The sequence below is a fragment of the Ranitomeya variabilis genome, chromosome 3, assembly GCF_051348905.1.
Source record: "Ranitomeya variabilis isolate aRanVar5 chromosome 3, aRanVar5.hap1, whole genome shotgun sequence".
NCBI lineage: Eukaryota > Metazoa > Chordata > Amphibia > Anura > Dendrobatidae > Ranitomeya > Ranitomeya variabilis.
Window position 1 is genome coordinate 323,918,819 of NC_135234.1, and position 26,339 is coordinate 323,945,157.

Sequence of the window (26,339 nt, forward strand, 5' to 3'; positions counted from 1 at the left end):
TGTGACGTATGAAGTCTCTGTAGGAGGAGCCAAACTCAATAGCCACGCCCACTGCTCGTCGCCTCAAAGCTTGAAAGCTGAATCGCCACGCCTCCACCTGACGTCATCTAATCCTCGGGCGTTGTTGTGCGACTGCGCAGTGTTCCTGTTGCCGGCACAGTACACTACACACAGTAAGAAGAACCAGGCCAAACTGAGGGCATCATGTCCGGCCAGTGGCCACAAAGCACGGCCAGGGGCCGAGACTTCAACAGCATCATCCAGGCCTGCAGCGGCAACGTCCAGAGGATCACCAACAACAGTGAGCACGGCTGGCATGTCGCCCTGGTGACCGTGCGGCCATAGGTTGTCTTCCGAGCTGTCATCGGGCTCTGTGAGGACCGGCGGTGCCCGTGTGGCCATCCACTGTAGGACCAGCACAGCACATAACATACAGGGTGCCTTCCCAGCACTGCTGGCATATCCTGCAGCTAGAGGTGGACCAGGGGAGGGGAGTCATGCTAAGATGTAGATGATGGAAGCCCCTGACCTGCAGGTGACGACCTCTGATCACGTGCCCAGGTCTGACTGTGACCGAGGAGGCCCGGTGGGCTCTACCAGTGCCATGCTCCTCTGCCCCCAGGTTCACACCGGTGTATGCACAGTCGTCCAGACAGAGGGGTCCAGTTGTCCATGTTCCTATCCATGGCTGCCTTTTGTTTCTTACGTCTGCGTACCATCCATATTTCTGTCTGATAACATCTGTATGTCATACGGTATTTACATGAAGAATTTAATATATATATTTTACACCCGACCATCAGTGAACCCATTCCTGTGAGCGCCCGCCCTGCCCTGCACTGGTCCGTGTGCATCTGTATGGTGGCGGCTTACACCCTTTATCAGCTGCACACATTCTATCTCCTAGTAACACAGGGATATACTCTAAGGAATGGTGAATCGGCACCGTGCCCACAGAGCACCAGGGTCTTTTTGTTTTCAGAGCGCTAGGGACCCCCCCAAAAAGTCCAGTGTATAATTGTGGTGTGTATGTCTGTCCTCACACCGTAGAATCGCGTTCACCTTCCCGGTCGCAGCTTGTGCCAGTTAGCCCATGGCTACACACAATATATGGCCGTACATGGGGGGCTGACACGGTTCACATCAAATGTCCGCCTGGCCGAATGCATGTACGGTATTTGGGGGTATGGAGGACTAGTTACAATCTCTCGCTCGTCAGGAGGTGGCTGCATCCTATCTAGTTTGTACTAATTGCTTTATCGAGGTTTTCTCAATGAGCCCGGGGTGGGGTAATAAAAAGGGGGGGGAAACAAATCATATACTAACATTTTGGGCTGGCGCTGCCCCTCCACACTGTATCCCGCATCAAAATCTTGAGCGGGCGCCACGTGACTTCTGCTTCCACTGGATGTAATGTGAAGGCTGCAGCTGATTGGTGCCGCAGCAGTCATGTGACCTCCACCGGTCTCCGATCATCAATATCTGGAGGGTGGACAACTTGCTTGTGAGTGTAGAGTGGTCTCAGTCTGAAAATAGGATTTTTTTTTTTCTTTTATACCCCACCCTTTACCCATTGAGAATTTATTTTTTTTGGTACGTGTCCGCTAACCTGTGGTTGAGGTGCCATGGCCCTGCGGCTTCTCCTACTTGATTTTCTCCTTTCATTCTCATTAATCCTGTAGCTGCTCAGATTCGGACCTTGCTGAATCAACTTGAAACCAGTGAAGATTCTAGTAAACTCCAACAGAACCTGTAAGTTCTACACCGTAGCACTGATCGATACCAAAGAATGTACGCAGCCCTTTCCTGATGTCTTGTAGTTTAACCCATTATTTTCCCTGTGTGCAGCCAACAGATTCAGCACTCCACTAATGTTTTGGCCAAGGAAACCAACACTTATCTGAAAAATCTTTCATTTGTTCCAACACCATTGTCTCCCACAGAACAGGTACCGTATTCATTTTCGTAAAATTGCAGTATAACCAATACCTTGTAATTTAAGATCATGCCAATATCTCTCACCAAAGCAGATGAATGGAAAACCCACCCAATGCCATCAGATTTCTCTCCATCTGTTGCACTTTTTTAGTTAAGTACTTGATACTGATTACCTGTCCTTGGGATAGGCCACCAATATCAGATCATTCCACCAATAAGCCGTCCCCATATGCCGTATGGTACCATAGTGCAGGATGGATCTGTGCGGCTCTGCTCCCATCCAATTGAATATCTGCATTTCATTATCGGTGTTGGTCACTATGTGATGTCCCTTTCTTACAGCGTCAGCAGAAACTGCAGAAGGAGCGTCTTATGAATGATTTCTCCGCTGCACTGAACCATTTCCAAGCTATCCAGAGACAAGTGTCAGAAAAGGAGAAGGAGACGGTAGCACGTGCCAGAGCCGGGTCTCGCCTCTCAGTGAGTCCAGTCCTAGCTTTGTCTTGGGATATCCCCTGTATAAACCATGTTGGATAATATGGGAAGTATAGGCAGAAAATAGTTCCAGTAACACTTGTTTTATTCCAATTGTGCTCCAATCTGGTGTTTGGCACATTGCATAGAAATAACTGGTATTTATGGTCAGCCAGCAGGACACTGGTGGTCTCCAGGCCCGAGCCCTATAGACCTTGCTGCAGGGACTCTTGGTTCTGGAGTATGGTCAGCTTTTCCCACCTGCTGCAAGTGGGTCTCTCCAGGTTCTAGTATATCCGTTGAAATAAGAGTAGGCACGGCTGTCTTGCATTTCAACCTGCCTATATTCTCATTACCGACAACTCTGCTGCTCTAGAATCAGGCCTCTGAGATGTTTTGTCCCATGTGACCACTGCAGCCTGTGATTGGCTGCAGTGGTCATGAGACATCATTGCCATATGAGGCTGTGTTATGCAAAGACCAGCAAGCAAGTCGTAGAAATGCTATGTGAGTTGATGATGATATAATTATTTAAATTTTTTTTTTTTTTCTTTTGTCTATTTTAAACTTCATTAAGTTTTTTTTTTTTCTATTGATTAGTAGTTGGCCATGTTGCTGTTGTTCCATAGGAAACCAACAAAAAGTGGGGTCCTAAACTTAATAGGACAATTCCTTCTTTACCAATGTGCCACATAAATTGACTTGCTTTGATTTAAGATCCGCAGCGCTGGTCAGTTTGTGTGGATTCCAAACCGATATTTTGTGCTGCATGTGGGTGAAATGTAAAATCCTATCCCCTTTGCTGTTACTGTAACATGATGCATTTTCTGCTCCTTGCGAACATACCTCAAGGGGTCGCTCACATGAACGTATACGTCAGACAAGTGCAATCTGATGTTTTATCAGTTAGCACTTGAACCAATATTATACTATGGGGCAGTGCTGATGAGCCTGCCTTTTTTTTTTTTTTTTTTCTTTTTTCTTTTTTACCTCATACCGATTCGGCACGACAACAATTGCAGCGCAAATCTGATAGCACATGCTCATTAAAGTGCATGTTTGCATGGAAATGATTGGATGCACTTGGATGACATCAGAGTGCAGTCCGATTTCCAAGGAATCATACAGTGGAGGACTTGTGTTCTCATCTGTGCTATGATTCTTTCATCTGAATGAATCAGAACACACGAAGCTGTCGCTTGGATCAGAGTTTGATCAGAGTGTCATTACCATAAAAATCAATCCGATTCTCTTGTAGATGAGGCTACACGCCTGTGTGGCCCCGGCCTAAGAGAGATATTTCTCTGCATGGGCATTATTCTGCTGCTGTGTGATGAGATCATGGCTTACTGCCATAATTGTAAATCTAATTCTTGGAGTTGAGCAGACGTGGCTGTGAAACTGATCAGGGATCACTTTTTGGATATGGCAGCTGATGTGCATTCAGTGGAGGTTACATGGAAAATGTCTACACTCAGATCACTGCAGTGATAGTCCCTGACACAGGAAATGTTATAGGCGCCCCTCTCCTCCTCATGTGGAAGTGACAGGTGGTGTAGAACTAAAATAGCTTATTTGGGGTTATAATTGGGATAGATGTTATATATGTGCCTAGGAAGACCAATGTCTCCCAAGCCACAGTACTCTGTATAATCTGTTTCTACACAGTGACATGCTTCACTTCATTTATTTCTTTTTTTTCTAAGGGTGATGAGCGCCAGAAGGAAGAACCGCTGGTTTCATTTGACAAGTAAGTGACACTGGTGATCGGCTGACCATGATTTTATCTGTAGTGGACATTTCCAGAGGGTATGTTCAAGTGGAAATTGTTTCCTTCACTGGAACTCTGAGCAGTGATTTATATAGGACTCATTACACTGATGTAAGGCAGCATGCTACATTTTTTCTCTTCGCCACGACAGCACCCACTGAGCGAGGGGATCTGCCCCTAGGAACAGGAAACCTACAGAGGGATAAAAGGGGCGGCCCCCCTCGCTCCTCAGTTGGTTTTCTGTTCCTAGAAGGGAACCTGCAGAGATTGTACTCTGAAGATTTGACAAAGAGGAGGATGCCTGGGCTGGATTGCCACCTGTGCGGTTTCTTATAGAGCGGCAAGGGCTCCAGCACCAGGGTCGGGAAAATGGTCTTCTATAGCTCCCTGAGCGGAGTGATATCTGAGCCCTTCCTGTCTCATACTACAGCAGTGCCGCCGGAGGATTCTATTCCAAGGGGCACGGTTCTCCCTAATAGAAGCAGGAGGTAAGTGGGCAGGATGTAAATGCCCTACCTGAAAGGCCCCAGTAGTGGCGGTCTCCAGTCCAGGATCCGGGCGCTGCAATTGGGGGATGCGACGGTAAGTAGGCAGCCAGAGCACCCCGGAAGTGGTTGGGTATACTTCCGGGCTGTTTGGGAATGCGGTGACGCGATTCACAGCGGCCGCAATATCGGCAATAATGCACGGGTTCGGTAGTGAGGATTACTTCCGGAGAGAGGGGGAAAAAAAAAAAAGGAGAAATTGCCTCTAATATCCAGTGCCATATAAGCACAGACCAGTGGATTTGTTAGTGTGCTACCATGTCATCCCCAAATGACCCTGTTTCGCACCCACTGGAGGAGTTAATGTTGCCTGCTGGCGGCAGTAGCAAGAAAAGTGGAAGTGGACACTAAAGAGTGATTCAACAGATAAGGCTGAAAAGGGTAAGAAGTCGGCTCGTTCCACACCTCAACCTGTGCCTTCATCCCCACAGCCGGTATTTTGCTGACAAGCCGCTTTGGTGAGTTTAAACCAATCACGCCTATTAAGCTGATGGTCGCCTTTTTCTGTTTTTCTATGTCCGTAGGCTAAAAAAAAGTGGAAAATCCAAGCAATGTTCTGAACCCCTTCCAGACGCTTATTTTAAGAGGTTGTCCGATCTGTATTTGCCATACCCTGCAGGAGGAGGGTTCAGTAAGAACAGAGGACATACGTTTGATTCGGGAGGAACTACAGTCCCTAGGGGGTTCTAGTAGTATAATAGGGAGAAAGCCCAGTAGGAAAATGACCTCTCCCAGAGCCGAATCCTCTTCCGATAGTGGCGAGATTAATTCAGATGCATCCCAGGTGTCGGTATCCTTGAACATGAGAAGCATGTATGTTTTCCAACTGACAGTATTAACAACTTAAGGTACCGTCACACTAAACGATATCGCTAGCGATCCGTGACGTTGCAGCGTCCTGGCTAGCGATATCGTTGAGTGTGACAGGCAGCAGCGATCAGGATCCTGCTGTGATATCGCTGGTCATTGAACAAAGTTCAGAACTTTATTTGGTCGTCAGATCGCCGTGTATCGTCGTGTTTGACACCAAAAGCAACGATGCCAGCGATGTTTTACACTGGTAACCAGGGTAAACATCGGGTTACTAAGCGCAGGACCGCGCTTAGTAACCCGATGTTTACCCTGGTTACCAGTGTAAAATGTAAAAAAAACAAACAGTACATACTCACCTTCGCATTCCCCGGCGTCCGCTTCCCACACTGACTGAGCGCCGTAAAGTGAAAGTGAAAGTACAGCACAGCGGTGACGTCACTGCTCTGCTGTTAGGGCCGGCGCTCAGTCAGTGCAGGAAGCGGACGCCGGGGGACGCGAATGTAAGTATGTACTGTTTGTTTTTTTTTACATTTTACGCTGGTAACCAGGGTAAACATCGGGTTACTAAGTGCGGCCCTGCGCTTAGTAACCCGATGTTTACCCTGGTTACCCGGGGACCTCGGCATCGTTGGTCGCTGGAGAGCGGTCTGTGTGACAGCTCTCCAGCGATCAAACAGCGACGCTGCAGCGATCGGCATCGTTGTCTGTATCGCTGCAGCGTCGCTTAATGTGAAGGTACCTTTAGTCAAGTCAGTAAGAGATAAGATGGGGTTGTCGGAAACCAGGGAACCCCAGACTCCTCAAGAGGTCATGTTAGCAGGTCTCTCTCAGCGGAAAGGCTGAGCTTTTCCAGTAATCCAATCAATTAAAGATCTAGTGAGAAAAGAGTGGGAAAAACAATGGCAAAGAGGTTTTATGCCCGCAGCATCCAAAAGGCGATATCTGTTTGACGACTTGGCCTCCTGTGCTAAAGCACCCAAAGTTGATGCGGCAGTTGCTTCTACCTCGCGTCGGTCTTCCTTGCTGGTGGAAGATGCCGGTACTTTGTCTGATCCTATGGATCGTAAGTCGGATGCCCTTCTAAAAGAGATCCTGGGAGTCTTGCACAGGAGCATTTAAACTGGCAGTTTCGGCCACATGTACGGGGAGATCTATGCTTGTTTGGCTGCATCAGCTGGAACAAAATATAATGAACGGCAGGTCTAGAAACAAGTTGTTCCTCCATTCCGTTAATTAAAGATGCGGCTGCTTTTCTATCAGATTCTTCTATTGATTCTCCGTCTAACAGCTAGAACGGCGGGTTTAACTAACTAATGCAGCCCGCAGAGCGTTATGGTTGAAGAGTTGGAAAAGTGGTGCCCAAACCAGATCCAAACTCTGCTCTATACCCTGTCAGGGTGAGTACCTGTTTGGGGCATTGTTAGATGACATCCTGACTAAAGCAGGAGAAAGGAAAAAAGGGTTTCCTAATCCATTTATTTCCTCCTACAGGACGGCATTCAGGAAACCGGCATTTGTCAGAAAGAAGGATTATAAAGACCGCTGGAGTAATAAAGATTTCAGGCAAAGGGGGAATCTCTTTAACAAATGTCCGCTAGCTCTGTTCTACCGGTGGGTAGCAGATTACTCCATTTCTGCTATCAATGGAGAGCAATAACGATTAACCCCTGGGCCATTAACATCGTAACATCTGGCTTAAATTTAGATTTTGTCCGGGATCCTCCAGACTCCTTTCTATTGACTTCCTTAAATTCACAAGTTCAGCAGGAGGAGTTAGAATTGGAAATTTGAGGCTTTTTGTCTAAACGAGAGTTAATAGAAGTCCCGGCAGATCAAAAAGGAAAGGCTTTTACTCCCCCTTATTTCTGGTCCCCAAACCTGATGGTTCTTTTAGAACCATAATTAGTCTTGGAAAACTAAATACTTTTTTTAAGATCTAAAACCTTCAAAATGGAGTCTAAACATTCAGCCATAAAAATGTTATTTCCCGAATGTTAGGCTGGTTTCACACTTGCGTTTTGATCTGCAGCGTTTAAAAAAGAAAAAAAAAACGCATGTGGTGAAAAAAACGCATGCAAACGGTGCGTTTTTTAGACGCATGCGTTTTTGCGGCCAAAAAAAAAAATTGCGGCAAAACGCGCCATTTTCCCGCCTTTACATGCGTTTTTTCCCGCATTTGCGTTTTTGAAACGCATGCTGAGAAGTGTGTGACAGCTGCCAATCATCAAAATCAACTAGAAAACACACTATTAATAGAATTAGTTAGGGTTAGGGTTAGGATCCCTAGGGTTAGGGGTAGCTTTTTATTAGAATGTCCTGGTCACCAGGTCACTGATAAGCCACCCCCCACCATCAAGGTGATAAAGGGATCCAAATCCTAACCCTACCCCTAACCCTAACCATAGGGATCCAAACCCTAACCATAACCCTAGGGATCCTAACCCTAAGGGTTAGGATCCCTAGGGTTAGGGTTAGTATTCCTAGGGTTACTAGGGATCCTAACCCTAACCGTTACCCTAGGGATCCTAACCCTAAGGGTTAGGATCCTAACCCTAAGGGTTAGGGTTAGGATCCCTAGGGTTAGGGTTAGGATCCCTAGGGTTACTAGGGATCCTAACCTTAGGGTTAGGGATGGGGTTTGGATCCCTATGGTTAGGGTTTTCTTGTTTTTTCTTGTGTTTTTTTTTAATAAAAAACGCATGCGTTTTTAACGCAAACAAACGCATGTGCTTAAAAACGCATGCGATTACATAGACAGCAATGCATTTTTTTGCCGCGAAAAAACGCATGCGTTTTTTTGCGGCAAAAAAACGCCGCTAGAAATTACTACAGGTTGCATTTCTGCAAATGAACGCACGCGTCAAACGCATGCGAAAAAACGCATGCGTTTTTAATGTTAAGTATAGGGAAAAAAAAGCATGCTTTTTTTGCATTTTTTAGCGCTAAAACGCAGCTTACAAAAAACACAAGTGTGAAACCAGCCTTATATGGCTGTGTTAGATCTTAAAGATGCATATTACTATCTCCCTATACATATTTCACATCAACGTTTTCTCTGAGTAGCGGTCACATTGTTGGGTCATATCTGTCAGCTACAATTCACGGCGATGCCCTTCAGGTTGTCTATGGCACCCTGTGTTTTTATCAAATTGATGTTGGAGGTTTATGTCTCATTTACGGGTTAAAGACACCCTGGTTGTTCCGTACCCCGATGACCTTCTCATAGTAGGGAATTCCCCTCTCCAATGTGAACAGAGACCGGTGGAAATAATCTCTTCCTTACAGACTCTAGGCTGGTTGATCAACTGGGAAAAATCCAGACTACGCCCTGTAACCTGCCAGATGTTCCTAGACCTTCATCTGGACTCTGTAAACCAAAAATGTCTGCTACTAGAATCGAAAAGGTTATCTATAATAATGTAAGCCTAGCAGTTAACAGTATGTCCTTACTGGGTTCATTGACCTCGTGTATTCCTGCAGTTCAGTGGGCCCAGCTTCATACTAGGAAGTTACAAAAAATCACTTTGCAGAAGGATAGAAGACTGCGTGGACATTTGGTAGGTACACTATCCCTGCCGTCAGATGTAGTCAACTCCCTTAAATGGTGGTTAAACCCAGTTAATCTCTTGGGAGGAGTACCTTGGGTTATAGTCCCCTCAAACATAATTACTACGGATGCAAGTCCCTTTGTGTGGGGGGCACATTTCAGGGACAAAATAGTCCAAGGTCCGTGGTCTAGGGCAGAGACTGATGACTCCTCAAATGTGAGTTAAAGGCTATATACCATGCCATATCTAACTTTCTTCCGCAGCTACAAGAATTCAGTCCGACAACACCACCTGAGTAGCTTATCTAAGCCAGCCAAGGAGGTACGCGATCAATCACTCTCACGTCCATCATGGCAGACATTCTGGAACTAGATGAAAAACACCTCTTGTCCCTGTCAGCCCTGCATGTCAGAGGCATAGACAACTCCAAGGCAGACTTTCTCAGCCGCCACACCCTGCACCAGGGGGAATGGGTGCTCAGGTGAATTTTCAGAATAAGGCCGGCCTCACACTAGCGAGTTTTACGGACGTAAGGGCGCAGAAATTACGTCCGTAAAACTCGCAAAATAAACGGCACAATTATTCTCAATGGGGCTGCTCCTATTAGCCGTATATTACGGTTCAGTATTATACGGCTTTCTACGGCCGTACAAAATCGCAGCATGCTGCGTTTGTCAGCGTATTGCGCAAAAAAATCGCTAATGAAAGTCTATGGGGGCGAGAAAAATACGGATTACACACGGACCAGCAGTGTGACTTGCGAGAAATACGCAGCGCTGTTAGTGAAAAGTCGGTAATTCAATTGCCGGCTTTTCATTTCTCCTGCACAAGCCCGACATGATATGAGACATGGTTTACATACAGTAAACCATCTCATATCCCCCTTTTTTTTGCATATTCCACACTACTAATGTTAGTAGTGTGTATGTGCAAAATTTCAGCGCTGTAGCTGCTGAAATAAAGGGTTAAATGGCAGAAAAAATTGGCGTGGGCTCCCGCGCAATTTTCTCCGCCAGAATGGTAAAGCCAGTGACTGAGGGCAGATATTAATAGCCTAGAGAGGGTCCATGGTTATTGGCCCCCCCGTGGCTAAAAACATCTGCCCCCAGCCACCCCAGAAAAGGCACATCTGGAAGATGCGCCTATTCTGGCACTCTCAATCCATCCGGAACACCCTCGCTTGGAAAAATAATAAACGCACAAGATACATACCTTCTGGTGAACCGTCTCGTCCCACGAAGTAATCCCCGGCAAATGAATGAAATGTAGGTCATTGACCTACATTTCCTTCAGTCGCGGTGAGGCGCCCTCTGGTGGATGTTCTCATGAACTGCAGCCTGGGAACTTTTTCCCACGCTCCAGGTCAGATGAGGACATCCACCAGGGGGCGCATCACCGCGACATTCATTTGCCGGGGATTACAGGCACGGAGCACAGCTGCATTTAGCAGGGCTCGTGCCTGTAATATTAGTTAACCCCTTCAGATGGATTACTTCGTGGGAAGAGACGGTTCACCAGAAGGTATGTATCTTGTGCGTTTATTATTTTTCCAAGCGAGGGTGTTCCTGATGGATTGAGAGAACAATAAATTATTACAACAACCGCTGTGTTTATTTCATTAAAATACTTTTAAATCATGTGTGTGTGTGTGTGTGTGTGTGTGTGTTTTTTAACCCTTTCCAACAATTGGATTAATAATGGATAGGTGTCATAATTGACGCCTCTCCATTATTAATCTGGCTTAATGTCACCTTCCAATAGCAAGGTGGCATTAACCCTTCATTACCCCATAGCCCACCGCTACAGGGAGTGGGAAGAGAGTGGCCAAGTGCCAGAATAGGCGCATCTTCCAGATGTGCCTTTTCTGGGGTGGCTGGGGGCAGATGTTTTTAGCCACGGGGGGGCCAATAACCATGGACCCTCTCTAGGCTATTAATATCTGCCCTCAGTCACTGGCTTTACCATTCTGGCGGAGAAAATTGCGTGGGAGCCCACCCCAATTTTTTCCGCCATTTAACCCTTTATTTCAGCAGCTACAGCGCTGAAATTTTGCACATACACACTACTAACATTAGTAGTGTGGAATATGCAAAAAAAGGGGGATATGAGATGGTTTACTGTATGTAAACCATGTCTCATATCCTGTCGGGTTTGTGCAGGAGAAATGAAAAGCCGGCAATTGAATTACCGGCTGTTCACAGATATCGCGCTGAATGAAATCTAAATACAGAATATATATATATGTGTCTCAATGACATATATATATATATACTGTATATATGTTTTCCCGAACATTTGAGCACATAAATCCATTAGATGTCGGTTTTGCAAGCCTGCGCGAAAATCTCGCAGTACGGATGCCATACGGATTACATACGGAGGATGCCATGCGCAAAATACGCTGAAACACCCTGACTACGGATCAATATTTTGGGAACATTTCTCTGTATTACGGCCGTAGTACGGACGTATAATACGTGGCGTATTGTCTTACGCCAAGTGTGAGGCCGGCCTAACTGTTATGTGAGGCTTGCCACAAATGGACTTATTCGTCACAATAGAGAACAGGCAGGTCGAAAGCTTCGCTTCACTGTACAGGATGGACAATCCGGACATATTCGACGCCTTGCAGACCCCACGGACATTTCACCTGGCCTATGCCTTTCTGCCTTTGATGCTATTACCAATAGTGATCGGGAAGATGAGGAAGAAGCAAGAGTAATCTTAATAGCCCTATTTTGGCCCAAGAGGCCATGGTTCTCATGGCTGAGAGCCATGTCCATCTCCGATCCATGGATACTCCCGGAGGTCCGAGACCTGCTCTCATAAGGCCCTTTTTTCCACCCTCAGGTCAAGGGCCTGCACCTCACAGCATGGAACTTGAAAGGCAGCTACTAAAACTTAGAGGATTCTCTGATAGTTTAATTAATACCCTCTTAAAAAGAAGGAAAGAGTCCACAACAAAAATCTACATCAGAGTCTGGAAAAAAGTTCTAGAGTTTCATTCGGTAAACCTATCTCCTGAAGTACCTATATTAGAGTTCCTAAAGAAAGGATGTGAATAAGGGCTTTCAGTTAGTACTCTAAAAGTTCAAATTTCAGCTCTGGGAGCCTTATATAATTATGACGTTGCAGGCAATAGATGGGCGTCTCGATTTATATCAGCATGCCAGTGTACACACCCGGTCCATATACCGCAGGTTCCACCATGGGATCTGAATTTAGTCTTAGATGCCTTGACGGAGACCCCTTTTGAGACCCTCCTCTTAGCCTCGATTAAAATATCTCATTGAAGACCATCTTATTAGTGGCCTTGGTGTCAGCTAGGAGAGTGAGTGACCTTCAGGCTCTATAAGTAGATCCTCCTTTTTTTTTTTTTTTTGTCAATATATCCTGACAGGACGGGTCTGTTTTTAAGACTATTCTATCTTCCCAAAATGACTACTAAATTCCATAGGTCCCAAGAAATCTTCCTACCTGCCTTTGATGATAATCCCTCAACACCAGAGGAGGAGAGACTCCACAACTTGGATGTAAAAAGAACTGTTTTAGCCTATTTGGATAGGACTAAGCCCTGGAGGCAGAGCAGGGCTCTCTTTGTATCTTTCCAGGGTAACAAGAAAGGATCCAAGGTCATGAAAAATACGCTGTCTTGCTGGATCAGAGATGCGATAACACTGGCATATAAGGCAAAAGGAAGAGACCCACCGCAAAATGTGGGAGCACACTCTGCAAGGGCCATATCTTCTTCCTGGACCGAAGAAGCAGATGTCCCGATAGACCTTGTATGTAAGACTGCAACCTGGTCTTTGCCTTCTACATACTATAGGCTAGATTTATCTTCTTCGACTGATTTGGCCTTTGGTAGATCAGTTCTTGACACGGTGATTTCCCTCCCCCCCCCCCCCTCCCCCAAGGTGATTGTCTCTGAAAATCTCTCAGTGGGTGCTGTCGTGGCGAAGAGAAAAGAATGGATTACTTACCAGTAATGCTCCTTTATAGAGCCCACAACAGCACCCACTCACTTCCCTCCCTTAATTATAGTTCCACGTGGTGCATTCCGGTGGTGAGGGGTCAATTGTATATAGTAGTAGACTGTACATAACTTAAGATTGTAGATATGAATATATACTTTTTTACGGAGCAAATTAACTAAAACCCGGTGGCGGTTCCTCTCATTCTCTGTAATACAACTGAAGAGCAAGGGGGGGCCCGCCCCCTTTTATCTCTATAGGTTTCCTGTTCCTAGGGGCGGATCCCCTCTGTAGGTGCAGTCGTGGGCTCTATAAAAGAGCATTACCAGTAAGTAATCCGTGTTTTTTTTTTTTTTGTCATTCTTAGGCTACGTTCACATTAGTGTTCTGCGCCGCAGCGTCGGGCGCCGCCGCATGCGTCATGCACCCCTATATTTAGCATGGGGGCGCATGGACATGTGTTGCATTTGCGTTTTGTGACGCGTGCGTCGCTGTGGTGCATGCGTCAGGGCGCAGAGGACGCAGCAAGTTGCAGTTTTTTCTGCGCCCAAAACCATGCAAAATTGGACGCATGTGTCAAACGCTGCGTTGTGCATGCGTTCACATTTGCGTTGTGCGTTGCGTCGCCTACGCTGCGGTGCACAACGCAAATGTGAACGTAGCCTTACAAAACCTGGCAAAGAAAAAAACTTTGTGATATCAAACACATACTGAGGGTACAGTACAGCCTCCAGCACCTCTATAGGTGCCCTATTCTAGTTTTGCACAGCATAAATCGTACATTGCTGTGTATATAAGACCAGGTTTTGCGGAACGTATTTTTATATAAAAACAAGCCCTGAAACTGTACAGTATCAGAACTCTGATTAGTACCAAGGAGGTTTCGCTGCTCTATAAAGATTGTAAAGTCTTAGTCACAGACTTCAATACCTCACCATGCCTTTATAGATACTTTATTATATATGCTGAGCATGTGGACACCTACAACTTCTTGTCATTTACTAGATTCAACTTTTTCTTTTTTTTTTTCCTTAAGCAATGAAGAGTGGAACCAAATGCAAAGCCAAGAGGAAGATCTTGGAATAACAGAACAAGACTTGGAACTTATAAAGGAGAGAGAGAGTGCAATCCAGAAATTAGAAGTAAGATTCCTGTAAAATGTAATGAGATATATATATATATATATATATATATATATATATATATATATATATATATATATATATATATATATATATATATATATATATATATATATATATATATATATATATATATATATATACACATATATACACTCACCGGCCACTTTATTAGGTACACCATGCTAGTAACGGGTTGGACCCCCTTTTGCCTTCAGAACTGCCTCAATTCTTCGTGGCATAGATTCAACAAGGTGCTGGAAGCATTCCTCAGAGATTTTGGTCCATATTGACATGATGGCATCACACAGTTGCCGCAGATTTGTCGGCTGCACATCCCAAAGATGCTCCATACAAGGCAGGATGGATCCATGCTTTCATGTTGTTTACGCCAAATTCTGACCCTACCATCCGAATGTCGCAGCAGAAATCGAGACTCATCAGACCAAGCAACGTTTTTCCAATCTTCTACTGTCCAATTTCGATGAGCTTGTACAAATTGTAGCCTCAGTTTCCTGTTCTTAGCTGAAAGGAGTGGTACCCGGTGTGGTCTTCTGCTGCTGTAGCCCATCTGCCTCAAAGTTCGACGCACTGTGCGTTCAGAGATGCTCTTAGGCCTACCTTGGTTGTAACGGGTGGCGATTTGAGTCACTGTTGCCTTTCTATCAGCTCGAACCAGTCTGCCCATTCTCCTCTGACCTCTGGCATCAACAAGGCATTTCCGCCCACAGAACTGCCGCTCACTGGATTTTTTTTCTTTTTCGGACCATTCTCTGTAAACCCTAGAGATTGTTGTGTGTGAAAATCCCAGTAGATCAGCAGTTTCTGAAATACTCAGACCAGCCCTTCTGGCACCAACAACCATGCCACGTTCAAAGGCACTCAAATCACCTTTCTTCCCCATACTGATGCTCGGTTTGAACTGCAGGAGATTGTCTTGACCATGTCTACATGCCTAAATGCACTGAGTTGCCGCCATGTGATTGGCTGATTAGAAATTAAGTGTTAACAAGAAGTTGGACAGGTGTACCTAATAAAGTGGCCGGTGAGTGTATATATACACATACACACACATATATACACACATACACACACATACACACACACACACACACACACACACACACACACAAGTCCTGCATAGGATAAATTGATTTTTCAAGTTTTAAACATTTTCTGTCGAATATCTTCGATGCTAATATGACATATTATATATGGTTTTGTTCAGAATACAATTTTGCATTCTCTCCCTGTAATATTTTTATCTTTTGAAGCAGTTTTGCCTGAAATTATTGCAACAATATGGGAATTGAAAGCACAACTAAATATTGTACAGCTTCAGATCCAAAATTAGCCAATCACAGATTAGGTTCTTGTGACCAATCATAACCTGGATATGGCAGCCAATCTCATTGCATTACATTGCATCACATCTGCTGCTTTGTTTGTTTGTTTTATCTGTTGGTCTATCTAGTGAATCATACTGTAGAGTTTTATGATGGGAGCCTTCAGATTTTTGTCAGTGGAGGATCGTGTGCGAGTTGTGGTGCTACATGAAGAGGGTTATACTGGCCCCCAGATCGCAAGGAAGGTCGGCTGTAATCAGAGTACAGTCGTAAGAATTTTGCAGAAACATAAGCAGCTTGGAATTACCCAGGACAGGCCCAGATCTGGTCGGCCCAGAAAGTCAACTAAAAGGGAGGATAGAGTACTCATAAGAACATCCCTTGCCAATTGAAAGCTCACCTCTCCTCAGCTTCTGTGAGAATGGCAAGAAAAGTGCAATATTGAGGTAGCAACATCAACTGTTAGGAAGAGATGTTTGGAAGCAGGATTGAGAGGGTGCAAGGCCTGAAAGAAGCCATTGATGACAGCCATACAAAGACAAAGGCGAAAACTGTGGGCATTGAAATATTTAAAATGGAGGAAGGAGGAGTGGGAAAAAGTGCTATTTAGTGATGAAAGCACTTTTTGCATTTTAGGAAATGATGGCAAGTCTTATGTGAGAAGGTTCCCACATGAAGAGTACAAGCCAGAGTGTTTGAGCTTCTCTGTGAAACATCCGATGAAAGTAATGGTCTGGGGCTGTATGGCAGCCATTGGTGTTGGAAGAACAAGGTGGCTACTATTGACTGGCCAGCTCAGTCCCCGGACCTCAATCCAATTGAAAATTTGTGGCACAAGGTATCATTAGAGATATCTAGAAAACAGCCAAGGACCAAGAGTGAGTTGATTGAGGCTCTGATACAGGCCTGGAACCACATCATCACTCGTGAACATCTGCAGAAGCTTATTCACTCAATGCCACAGAGATGCAAGCTGGTGCTCAAGAGCAAAGGCTGGCCAATAAAGTATTAGAAGCTTAAGATGCACTCAAAAGGCCCTTTTCAGGACTCTGAATTAAATAAAAAATAATAAATCTTAAAAAGTAAAATTTAAGTCTGTGTGAACTTGCATTGGAAGTCAATGAACTTAGAAACCTGTTCACCATTCTACACACTGTACTGGTGTAGGTATGGTTATGCTGTAAAAAAAATTAATCAAAAATGCGCATACCATAACAATTTATACACTTGGGACATTCAAAAATGAGTATGGCATACAATGAGAGATTACAAAAACATATATGTTCCACCAGTTTCACTGTAGAGCTGCAGAAGTATGAAACATATAGTTTTCTTCACGCCTATGCAGGACTTTTGAACACCACTGTATATGTATGTGTATATATATATATATATATATATATATATATATATATATATATATATATATATATATATAATGTGTGTGTGTGTGTGTGTATATATATATATATATATATATATATATATATATATATATATATATATATATATATATATATAATTTTATTTTCCTATGATATCTTGTACATAATTTTAATGTAGTTGTACAGACTGCTAATGCTCTCTACACTTCCTTCGAACAGGCAGATATTCTTGATGTGAATCAGATTTTTAAAGACCTGGCAGTAATGATTCATGACCAAGGAGAAATGATAGGTAAAAATAACTGACTTTATTTTATGTTACAAATAGGAAAAAGGATAGGAATCAATGAGGGTTTATTGTAATAGCAATGCCACAGATACGGTATTCATCCATTATACAATATGTTGCCTTACTAAAGAGACAATAAAAATAATATAACTGCACCCTAACCTCCCAGCCGAGGGGCAGTTCTGTAGAGCAATGCAGGCTAAGGTTTCTATGTCAACTGAGAATTCTTATTTTAATCCCATATGACGTACCATCCTGTCGAGGTGACCTTGGACTTAATTCCCAGGGACGGGATAGTATGTCATAGGCGATCAGCCACGCTCACCGGGGGGGTGGCGATCGCCGCCGAGTGTCAGCTGATTATTACAGCTGACATCCGGCACGGTGTGCCAGGAGCTGTCAAGGACCGCTCCTGGCACATTAACCCCTGGAACACTTCGATCAAACATGATCGCAGCGTTCCGGCGGCAGAGGGAAGCATCGCGCAGGGAGGAGTCTCCCTGCGTGCATCCCTGAGACCCTCGGAACAACAGTGCTTTGCAAAGTGTCCGATCAGCGATCTGACACTATAGCATGATGCCCCAGCCTGGGACAAAATAAAAAAGAAGAAAAAAAAATCAAACAAACAAATTCCTAAGTAAAGGAAAAAAAAATTATTGTTCCAATAAATAAATTTCTTTAAGTAAAAAAAACAACAATAAAAGTACATATTTAGTATCGCCGCATCCGTAACGACCCGACCAATAAAACTGACTAGTTAACCCCTTCAGTGAACACCGTAAAAAAAAGAGCCAAAAAACAATGCTTTATCATACCGCCGAACAAAAAGTGGAATAACACGCAAAAAGACAGATATAAATAAACATGGTACCGCTAAAAAACTTCATCTTGTCCCGCAAAAAAAGAGCCGCCATACAGCATCATCAGCGAAAAAATTAAGTTATAGTCCTCAGAGTAAAGCGATGCAAAAATACCGTATATACTCTAGTATAAGCTGAGAATTTCAGCCTATATATATTTTTTTTTTTAGGCTGAAATTGCCCTGCTCTGCTTATACTTGAGTCATTCCCTGGGGTCGGCAGGGGAGAGGGCGCAGCAGCTGTCTAATACTCACCCGCTCCTGGCGCAGTGCAGTCCCTGGTTCTCCGGGTGCCGAAAGCTTCTTCCTGTAGTGAGCGGTCACATGGTACTGCTCATTGCAGTAATGAATATGGATCCGGCTCCACTCCCATAGGGGTGGAGCCGCATATTCATTACTGTGGTATATGTGGTATCAGCGTACTCAGGACAAATTGGACAACAACTTTTGGTGTCCAATTTCTCCTGTTATCCTTGGGAAAATACAAAACTGGGGGCTAAAAAATAATTTTTGTGGAGAAAAAAAAATTATTTTTATTTTTACGGCTCTGCGTTATAAACTATAGTGAAACACTTGGGGGTTCAAAGTTCTCACAACACATCTAAATAAGTTCCTTGGGGTCACTTGTGGGGGGTTTCAATGTTTAGGCACATCAGGGGCTCTCCAAACGCAACATGGCGTCCCATCTCAATTCCAGTCAATTTTGCATTGAAAAATCAAACGGAGCTCCTTCCCTTCCGAGCTCTCCCGTGTGCCCAAACAGTGGTTTACCCCCACATATGGGATATCGGCGTACTCAGGACAAATTGTACAACAACTTTTGGGGTCCAATTTGTCCTGTTACCCTTGATAAAATAAAATAAATTGGAGCTGAAGTAAAAATTTTTGTGAAAAAAAAGTTAAATGTTCCTTTTTTTTTTTTTTTTTCAAACATTCCAAAAATTCCTGTGAAGCACCTGAAGGGTTAATAAACTTCTTGAATGTGGTTTTTAGCATGTTGAGGGGTGCAGTTTTTAGAATGGTGTCAAACTTGGGTATTTTCTATCATATAGACCCCTCATAGTGACTTCAAATGTGATGTAGTCCCTAAAAAAAAAAAAAAAAAAATTTGTAAAAATGAGAAATTGCTGGTCAACTTTTAACCCTTAACTCCCTAACAAAAAAAAAAAAATTTTGGTTCCAAAATTGTGCTGATGTAAAAGACATGTGGGAAATGTTACTTTTTAGGTATTTTGTGTGACATATCTCAGTGATTTAAGTGCATAAAAATTCAAATTTGGAAAATTGAGAAATTTTCTAAATTTTCGCCAAATTTCTGTTTTTTACACAAACGCAGGTAATACCAAAGATATTTTACCAATATCATGAAGTACAATATGTCATGAGAAAACATTGTCAGAATCATCAGGATCCATTGAAACGTTCCAGAGTTACAACCTCATAAAGGGACAGTGGTCAGAATTGTAAATATTGGCCCGGTCATTAACGTGCAAACCACCCTTGTGGGTAAAGGGGTTAATAAGTAGATGGTGTGATTTAAGGACCCATTCCACCTTACTACATATGATTATAGGCAATCTGCCAATCAGGAGTATTAACCCGTCTGCGCACCCTGACGTACAGGTACATCTCACTCGGGGTGCCAGTGTATGAAGCGTTCTAAGCCCACTCCATAGAGGGCATATTATGGCTGGAATACAGAACTGTCACCAGCCTGTAACAGCAGTCATCTACAGTAGGTGTGATCGCTGCTGCTCCCAACTATTTACCTGCCTCTGTCAATCTCTGACCACGGAACAATGAACAGTGCAGAGCATTATATATGGCACAGCTTTATAAAGAGCATCTATGGGGCCATAATGAACAGTGCAGAGCATTCTATATGGCACAGCTATATATGGAGCATCTATGGGGCCATAATCAACGGTATAGAGCATATATGGCACAGCTTTATAAGGAGCATCTATGGGGCCATAATGAACAGTGCAGAGCATTCTATATGGCACAGCTATATATGGAGCATCTATGGGGCCATAATGAACAGTGCAGAGCATATATGGCACAGCTTTATAAGGAGCATCTATGGGGCCATAATGAACAGTGCAGAGCATATATGGCACAGCTTTATAAGGAGCATCTATGGGGCCATAATGAACAGTGCAGAGCATATATGGCACAGCTTTATAAGGAGCATCTATGGGGCCATAATGATTGGTGCAGAGCATTATTTATGGCACAGCTTTATATGGAGCATTTATGGGGCAATAATGAACGGTGCAGAGCATTATATATGGCACAGCTTTATAAGGAGCATCTATGGGGCCATACTGAACGGTGCAGAGCATTCTATATGGCACAGCTATATATGGAGCATCTATGGGGCAATAATCAACGGTATGGAGCATTATATATGGCACAGCTTTATATGGAACCTCCTTTGGGGCAATAATGAACGGTATGGAGCATCTATTTTTATTTTTGAAATTCACCGGTAGCTGCTGTATTTTCCACCCTAGGCTTATACTCGAGTCAATAAGTTTTCCCAGTTTTTTTGTGGCAAAATTAGGGGGGTCGGCTTATACTCGAGTATATACGGTAATATTTTAGTAATGCAGTATATAGCATAAGCAATCAAACAACTGCAGGTTAAAGTCCTCTAGGAAAATAGTGTTTAAAAAGATTAATATAAAGGATTAAATTGCCCCTTTTTTTTCCCCAGTTTTAAAATATAGAAATACAAAAATTTATAATAAACGTAATTAGTATTACCACATTCATAAAAGTTTGGTGTTTACAAATGTAAAATAATGTAAAATATGCATTGAACGAACCCCTACAAAAAAAAACAACTTAAACTAAGATTTGTATTTTTGGGAAACTTGACAGAAAAAAAAAAATATATAAAAATCAATAATAAGTGATCAATATGATGCATGTACCCCAAAACGGTATTAATAAAAAGTTCGGCTCAAGGTGTAAGACAGGCCCGAACACAGCTTAATCAACAGAAAAATAAATTATTGGTCTCTGAAAATGGCAGCACAAAATGTATGTACAAATTTCCGAATTTGTAGTGTAGTAAACACATAAATTGACGATTTATTCGAAAAAGTGTTCGGAAACTGAATGTGTGTTTTTTTTTTTTTTTTCTCCAGATAGTATAGAAGCCAATGTTGAAAGTGCAGAAGTTCATGTAGAAAGGGGAACGGAGCAGTTACAGAGGGCAGCCTATTACCAGGTAAGCAGCACTGACTGTACGGCCAAGTTCACACAACTGTATTATCGGTCTGTCTGTGAAAAAACAGACGGCACTTAAACCAATGTTAATCAATTGGGCAGTGCTGATGATAGTGACATTATTTTTTTTATGTTTTTTATGGTCCGAATCTGCACATGAAAAAGAATCACAGCATAAATTATTCTTTCCTGGGCATTGGCTAAGACTTGCATAATCAGGTCTGAGTGTGCACTAGTACCCGGTGTTCACACTTGTATTTCTATACCCTTTTCAAAACTTAATAAAGATAAATTTATTAAAAAAAAAAAAAGTCTTGTGTGCAAAAAATAAATCGTAACCCATACAGTGTAACTGTATAGCACCTGATTTTTACAGATACATTGCAGTTTTTCCTGTTCCTGCAAATAAAGGTTGTATTCATGTCTTGGAAAGGGGTCCTCACTTGGTGAGGGGACTCAGGAGTTGAGTTCCCCCAACATGCTGCAGATACCGACTGCATCATATTGTGAGCATTTGTCTCTAACTGCCCCAGCTTGCGCAGAGTTACGGCTGCAGCTGGTATAGGTGTATTCCCATCTCCAAGATCCCATCGCAATATGTTACCATCACTAACTGTCACTATAGGAGTGCTCATAGCCCTGAGGACCTAAACTATTGCAATGCCTGCACATGGCGTAGGAGACACAGCGAATCAGAAGAATTAGGCCGGGGTCACACTTGCGAGAAACTCTCGCATCAAGTACCGGCACTGCCGCCGACACTCGGGACTGGAGTTTGCGGCTGCATGTATTTCTTTGGGCCCGAGGGCTGGCGCCAGTGCTGGGACTTGATGCATTGAACTTGCAAGTGTGACCCCTGCCTTATACTACATTTCTACTTGAAGGTATTTGCTAATTTTATACATACACCTACTACATATTAGGATAGAATCTTGGAGATGGGAATGCCCCTTTAAACATTTACATCCACTTTCAATCTCTGACAGCAGCATTTAAATGGAACGAGTGCTAATGCCAGCTCGCATCAGTTTCCATTGTGGTGATAGCGAACTTCCGGCTGTCATAGTAACTCATCGGTCCCCTGCTGAAACCCCCTACCCCCGCTATCATCTCAGCCCTCCTCTGACGTTCAGCTTGAGGCTAAGCTCCGTAGAAATTTCCACTATATTCTAGAATACTATGGTATTTCAGTATAAACAAAAGCAGTCAAATTGCAGTTTAGAAGTCCCCCAAGAAAAATAGAAAATAATGTTAAAAAAAACAACAAAAAACATTAATAACTCTCATGTACATGGAGAGCAGTGAATATTCGTTCCCTTAAGTAACGGGCACACTTCCAAGCCCAGCTGCTGCAGGAAGCCTGCATATGACAGCGTGCCTGCTATTAAACAGAAATGACTTTTTGCTGCTCTCTGCTCCCATGGGTGGGGAGAGCAGTGCATATTAATTTCCCTGGCTCCTGCCTCCTGTGACCTTTTGCTCTGCCCCTGCCACTCCCCCACAAAACCCAAAGCAGGTACACACACACGTATGTACACACACACACGTACACACACACGTATGTACACACACACACACGTATGTGTACACACACACACACACACGTATGTGTACACACACACACACACACACACACGTACACGTATGTGTACACACACACACACACACGTACACGTATGTGTACACACACACACACACACGTACACGTATGTGTACACACACACACACACACACACACGTACACGTATGTGTACACACACACACATGTGTACACACACACACACACACACACGTACACGTATGTGTACACACACACACACACACGTACACGTATGTGTACACACACACACATGTGTACACACACACACACACACGCACGTATGTGTACACACACACACGCTCCAAACTTTTGAAGGATAAAAAGTGTCTTATAGTCCGAAAAATACGGTGTACTCAGATTTGTTGGCAGCCTTGTTGGACTTAGGTGGACACACAATCACTCTGCATGTAGGTAGTCGAAATCTCAGAAGCCCCATGAAATGTAATGTTGATGTGTTTCACTTTTTTAATTTCACTTTTAAACCAAGAGTACAGTAATTTGTATATCAAAAGTAATACATTCTTCATCAATTACGCTTACATCTCCTGGACCTAATGCAAACATGAGGTTGGCACTACATCTTATTAGTAGGAGATGCTAAACATGAGATCTTTTGTTGAATAACTTTTTTTTTTTTTTTTTTATCTTTTGTACAGAAAAAGTCCCGGAAGAAGATTTGCATCATAACGCTGTTCCTTGCTCTTGTAGTGGTTATACTGGCCATTATTATATGGTTGTCTGTGCGGTCCTGATCCATGTGTCCTAGCACAGGAATGCCTCCCACTGATCTGTAAATATGGACTTCCTAGTGCACAAAAATCACCCTTCCACCCCCAGAGTGAATGTAAAGGGGCAAGGGTCTAAAAGAAAGTTTGAGAAGTGGGATTTAGAGCAGGTTCAGTATATGTGGAGTAGTATAAATGTCAAGATTAAAGGGTAGCGTTAGACCTAGTTATTTATCTATGCAGCTGACTGACTCGTGTGCAGAGTGACCCTCTGGATTTCTACTGTTTTTGGCATACACCACACACTATGACTTGGGTCTTTTTAAATAGATGCTACATTGATCTTTCAATCAGCTGCTGTGCACCTCTTGGCTGTCGACCAGTCCTCTGTAGATACTGTCTCCCCTATTAAGGTTGTGTAGATAACCAATGGTTATTTCCTTTTTGGTGGCTGTCGTTGGGTTGTATATAAAATATATATATATATATATCTATCTTTTTTGTGTTTAGAATTCTGACCTTAATTAGCCACTATCACTAATGAAGATAAGGAGCTCTGCAATATTTTCTAATACTGCACAGCTGTAATGGATTATTCTTATGCCGTGTGTGCTTTATGTATACACATTAATACGTGAGATCATTGTATATACTTTGTCTCATTAACTTTCTTTCTACTTTTTGATGTTTATGGACCACACAGAGGAGTAGTAATATATATGTATAGGGGTTCAATATGAAAACTGTATTAAACATGAATATATCTGTTGTGTTGTCTTCATTCAGTTTGATTTGTGTGAAAAGAGTAGAGGTAGCAGTTTCGGAATGGTCCACACCAGATGAACCCGACGCTTTCAGCATGATCTAATGTGCATGGGGGCTTGCCATTGGCAGATGACTGGGGAAAGGATTGAGTATGGTGGATATAAACATGCCCTATCCATTTCTTCCAAGCAACCAGAGATTGGCACTCAAACAATTATTCTGCAGAATTAAAAAAAATAAATGGAAAAAAAAAAAATCCATCTTTGGAGAATTGCTATATATGGGAGCAGTGTGTATGTATAAAACCAACAGAGGGCCTGGATCCTGTCAGAAAAATACGTGGAATCATTAAACTAACAATTTTGAAAGGATTCTGTTATGTTGTGACTGGACCTACTCCTGGTCTTAGCTCTATGTACACAGCTTTTTTTTTTTTTTTTACAGCAACCCGCCACCCCCAATGCCTTAATGTACAGTTGGGGAAATAAGTATTTGTTCCCTTGCTGATTTTGTAAGTTTGCGCACTTACAAAGACCTGAACAGTCTATAATTTTAAGGGTAGGTTAATTTTAACATTAAGAGAGAGAATATCAAAAACAAAGTCCAGAAAAATCACATTGTATAAATGTATTTGTATTTTGCAGTGAGAAATAAGTATATGATCCCTTACCCATCATTAAGAGTTCCGGCTCCTACAGACCAGTTAGATGCTCCTAATCAACTCGTTACCTGCATTGAAGATATAGCTGTCTTACATAGTCACCTTTATAAAAGACTCCTGTCTACAGACTCAATCAGTCAGACTGTAACCTCTACAACATGGGCGAGACCAAAGAGCTTTATAAGGATGTCAGGGACAAGATCATAAACCTGCACAAAGCTGGAATGGGCTACAAAACCATAAGTAAGACGCTGGGTGAGAAGGAGACAACTGTTGGTGCAATAGTAAGAAAACGGAAGAAATACAAAATGACACTGAATCGACATCAATCTGGGGCACCATGCAAAATCTCTCACCTTCCTCATTATCAAGGACACCCAACGAGGTGAGATCAGCCTAAAACTACACGGGGGGGGGGACTTGTTAATCTAAAATCCTGCAGTGCCGGCAAGGTCCCCCTGCTCAAGAAGGCACATGTGCAGGCCCGTCTGAAGTTTGCCAATGAACACCTGGATGAGTCTGAGTGATTGGGAGAAGGTGCTGTGGTCAGATGAGACAAAAATTGAGGTATTTGGCATTAACTCATCTCGCCGTTTTTGGAGGAAGAGAAATGCTGCCTATGATCCAAAGAACACCGTCCCTACTGTCAAGTATGGAGGTACCATACAAAGGAATTTTGTGGATATCCTCTGCGCTGCTGAACAAATAGAAATCCAGACGTATTGAAGAAAAGGAATGGTGGCTTTATTCAATGCGTTTCTAAGTCTACATATGACTTCTTCCTCAGGAATTACCACATACATCAATCTATATCGGATAAGATCCTATTTGCGCTTCTTTTCTCCTACAGTTCCCTTGATTGAAGCATGGAGGTGGAAACATTATGTTTTGGGGGAATTTCTCTGCTAAGGGCACAGTACTGCTTCACGGCATCAAAGTCAAAGGGCGAATGGATGGAGCCATGTACCGTAAAATCCTGAGTGACAACCTCCTTCCCTCTGCCAGGATGTTAAAAATGGGTCATGGCTGGGTCTTCCAGCAAGACAATGACCAGAAACGTACAGCCAAGGCAACAAAGGAGTGGTTCAGAAAGAAGCACATTAAGGTCATGGAGTGGCCTAGCCAGTCTCCAGACCTTAATCCCATAGAAAACTTATGGAGAGAGTTGAAGCTCCAAGTTGCCAAGCGACAGCCTCAAAATCTTATTGATTTAAAGATGATCCGCAAAGAGGAGTGGACCAAAACTCCTCCCAACGTGCGCAAACCT

General features: G+C 43.2%; 1 protein-coding gene across 1 annotated transcript; it reads left to right on the forward strand.

The window, feature by feature from the left end:
* Window positions 1-100: 100 nt before the first annotated feature.
* On the forward strand, window positions 101-24,414 carry STX12 (syntaxin 12). Its single transcript, XM_077295763.1, has 9 exons — window positions 101-301; window positions 1,683-1,752; window positions 1,849-1,948; window positions 2,281-2,418; window positions 4,119-4,162; window positions 14,100-14,205; window positions 17,156-17,228; window positions 21,240-21,322; window positions 23,578-24,414. Exons 1-9 carry the CDS (start codon window positions 205-207, stop codon window positions 23,671-23,673), a joined length of 807 nt encoding a protein of 268 aa, XP_077151878.1. The 5' UTR covers window positions 101-204; the 3' UTR covers window positions 23,674-24,414.
* The last annotated feature ends 1,925 nt before the right edge of the window (window positions 24,415-26,339 follow it).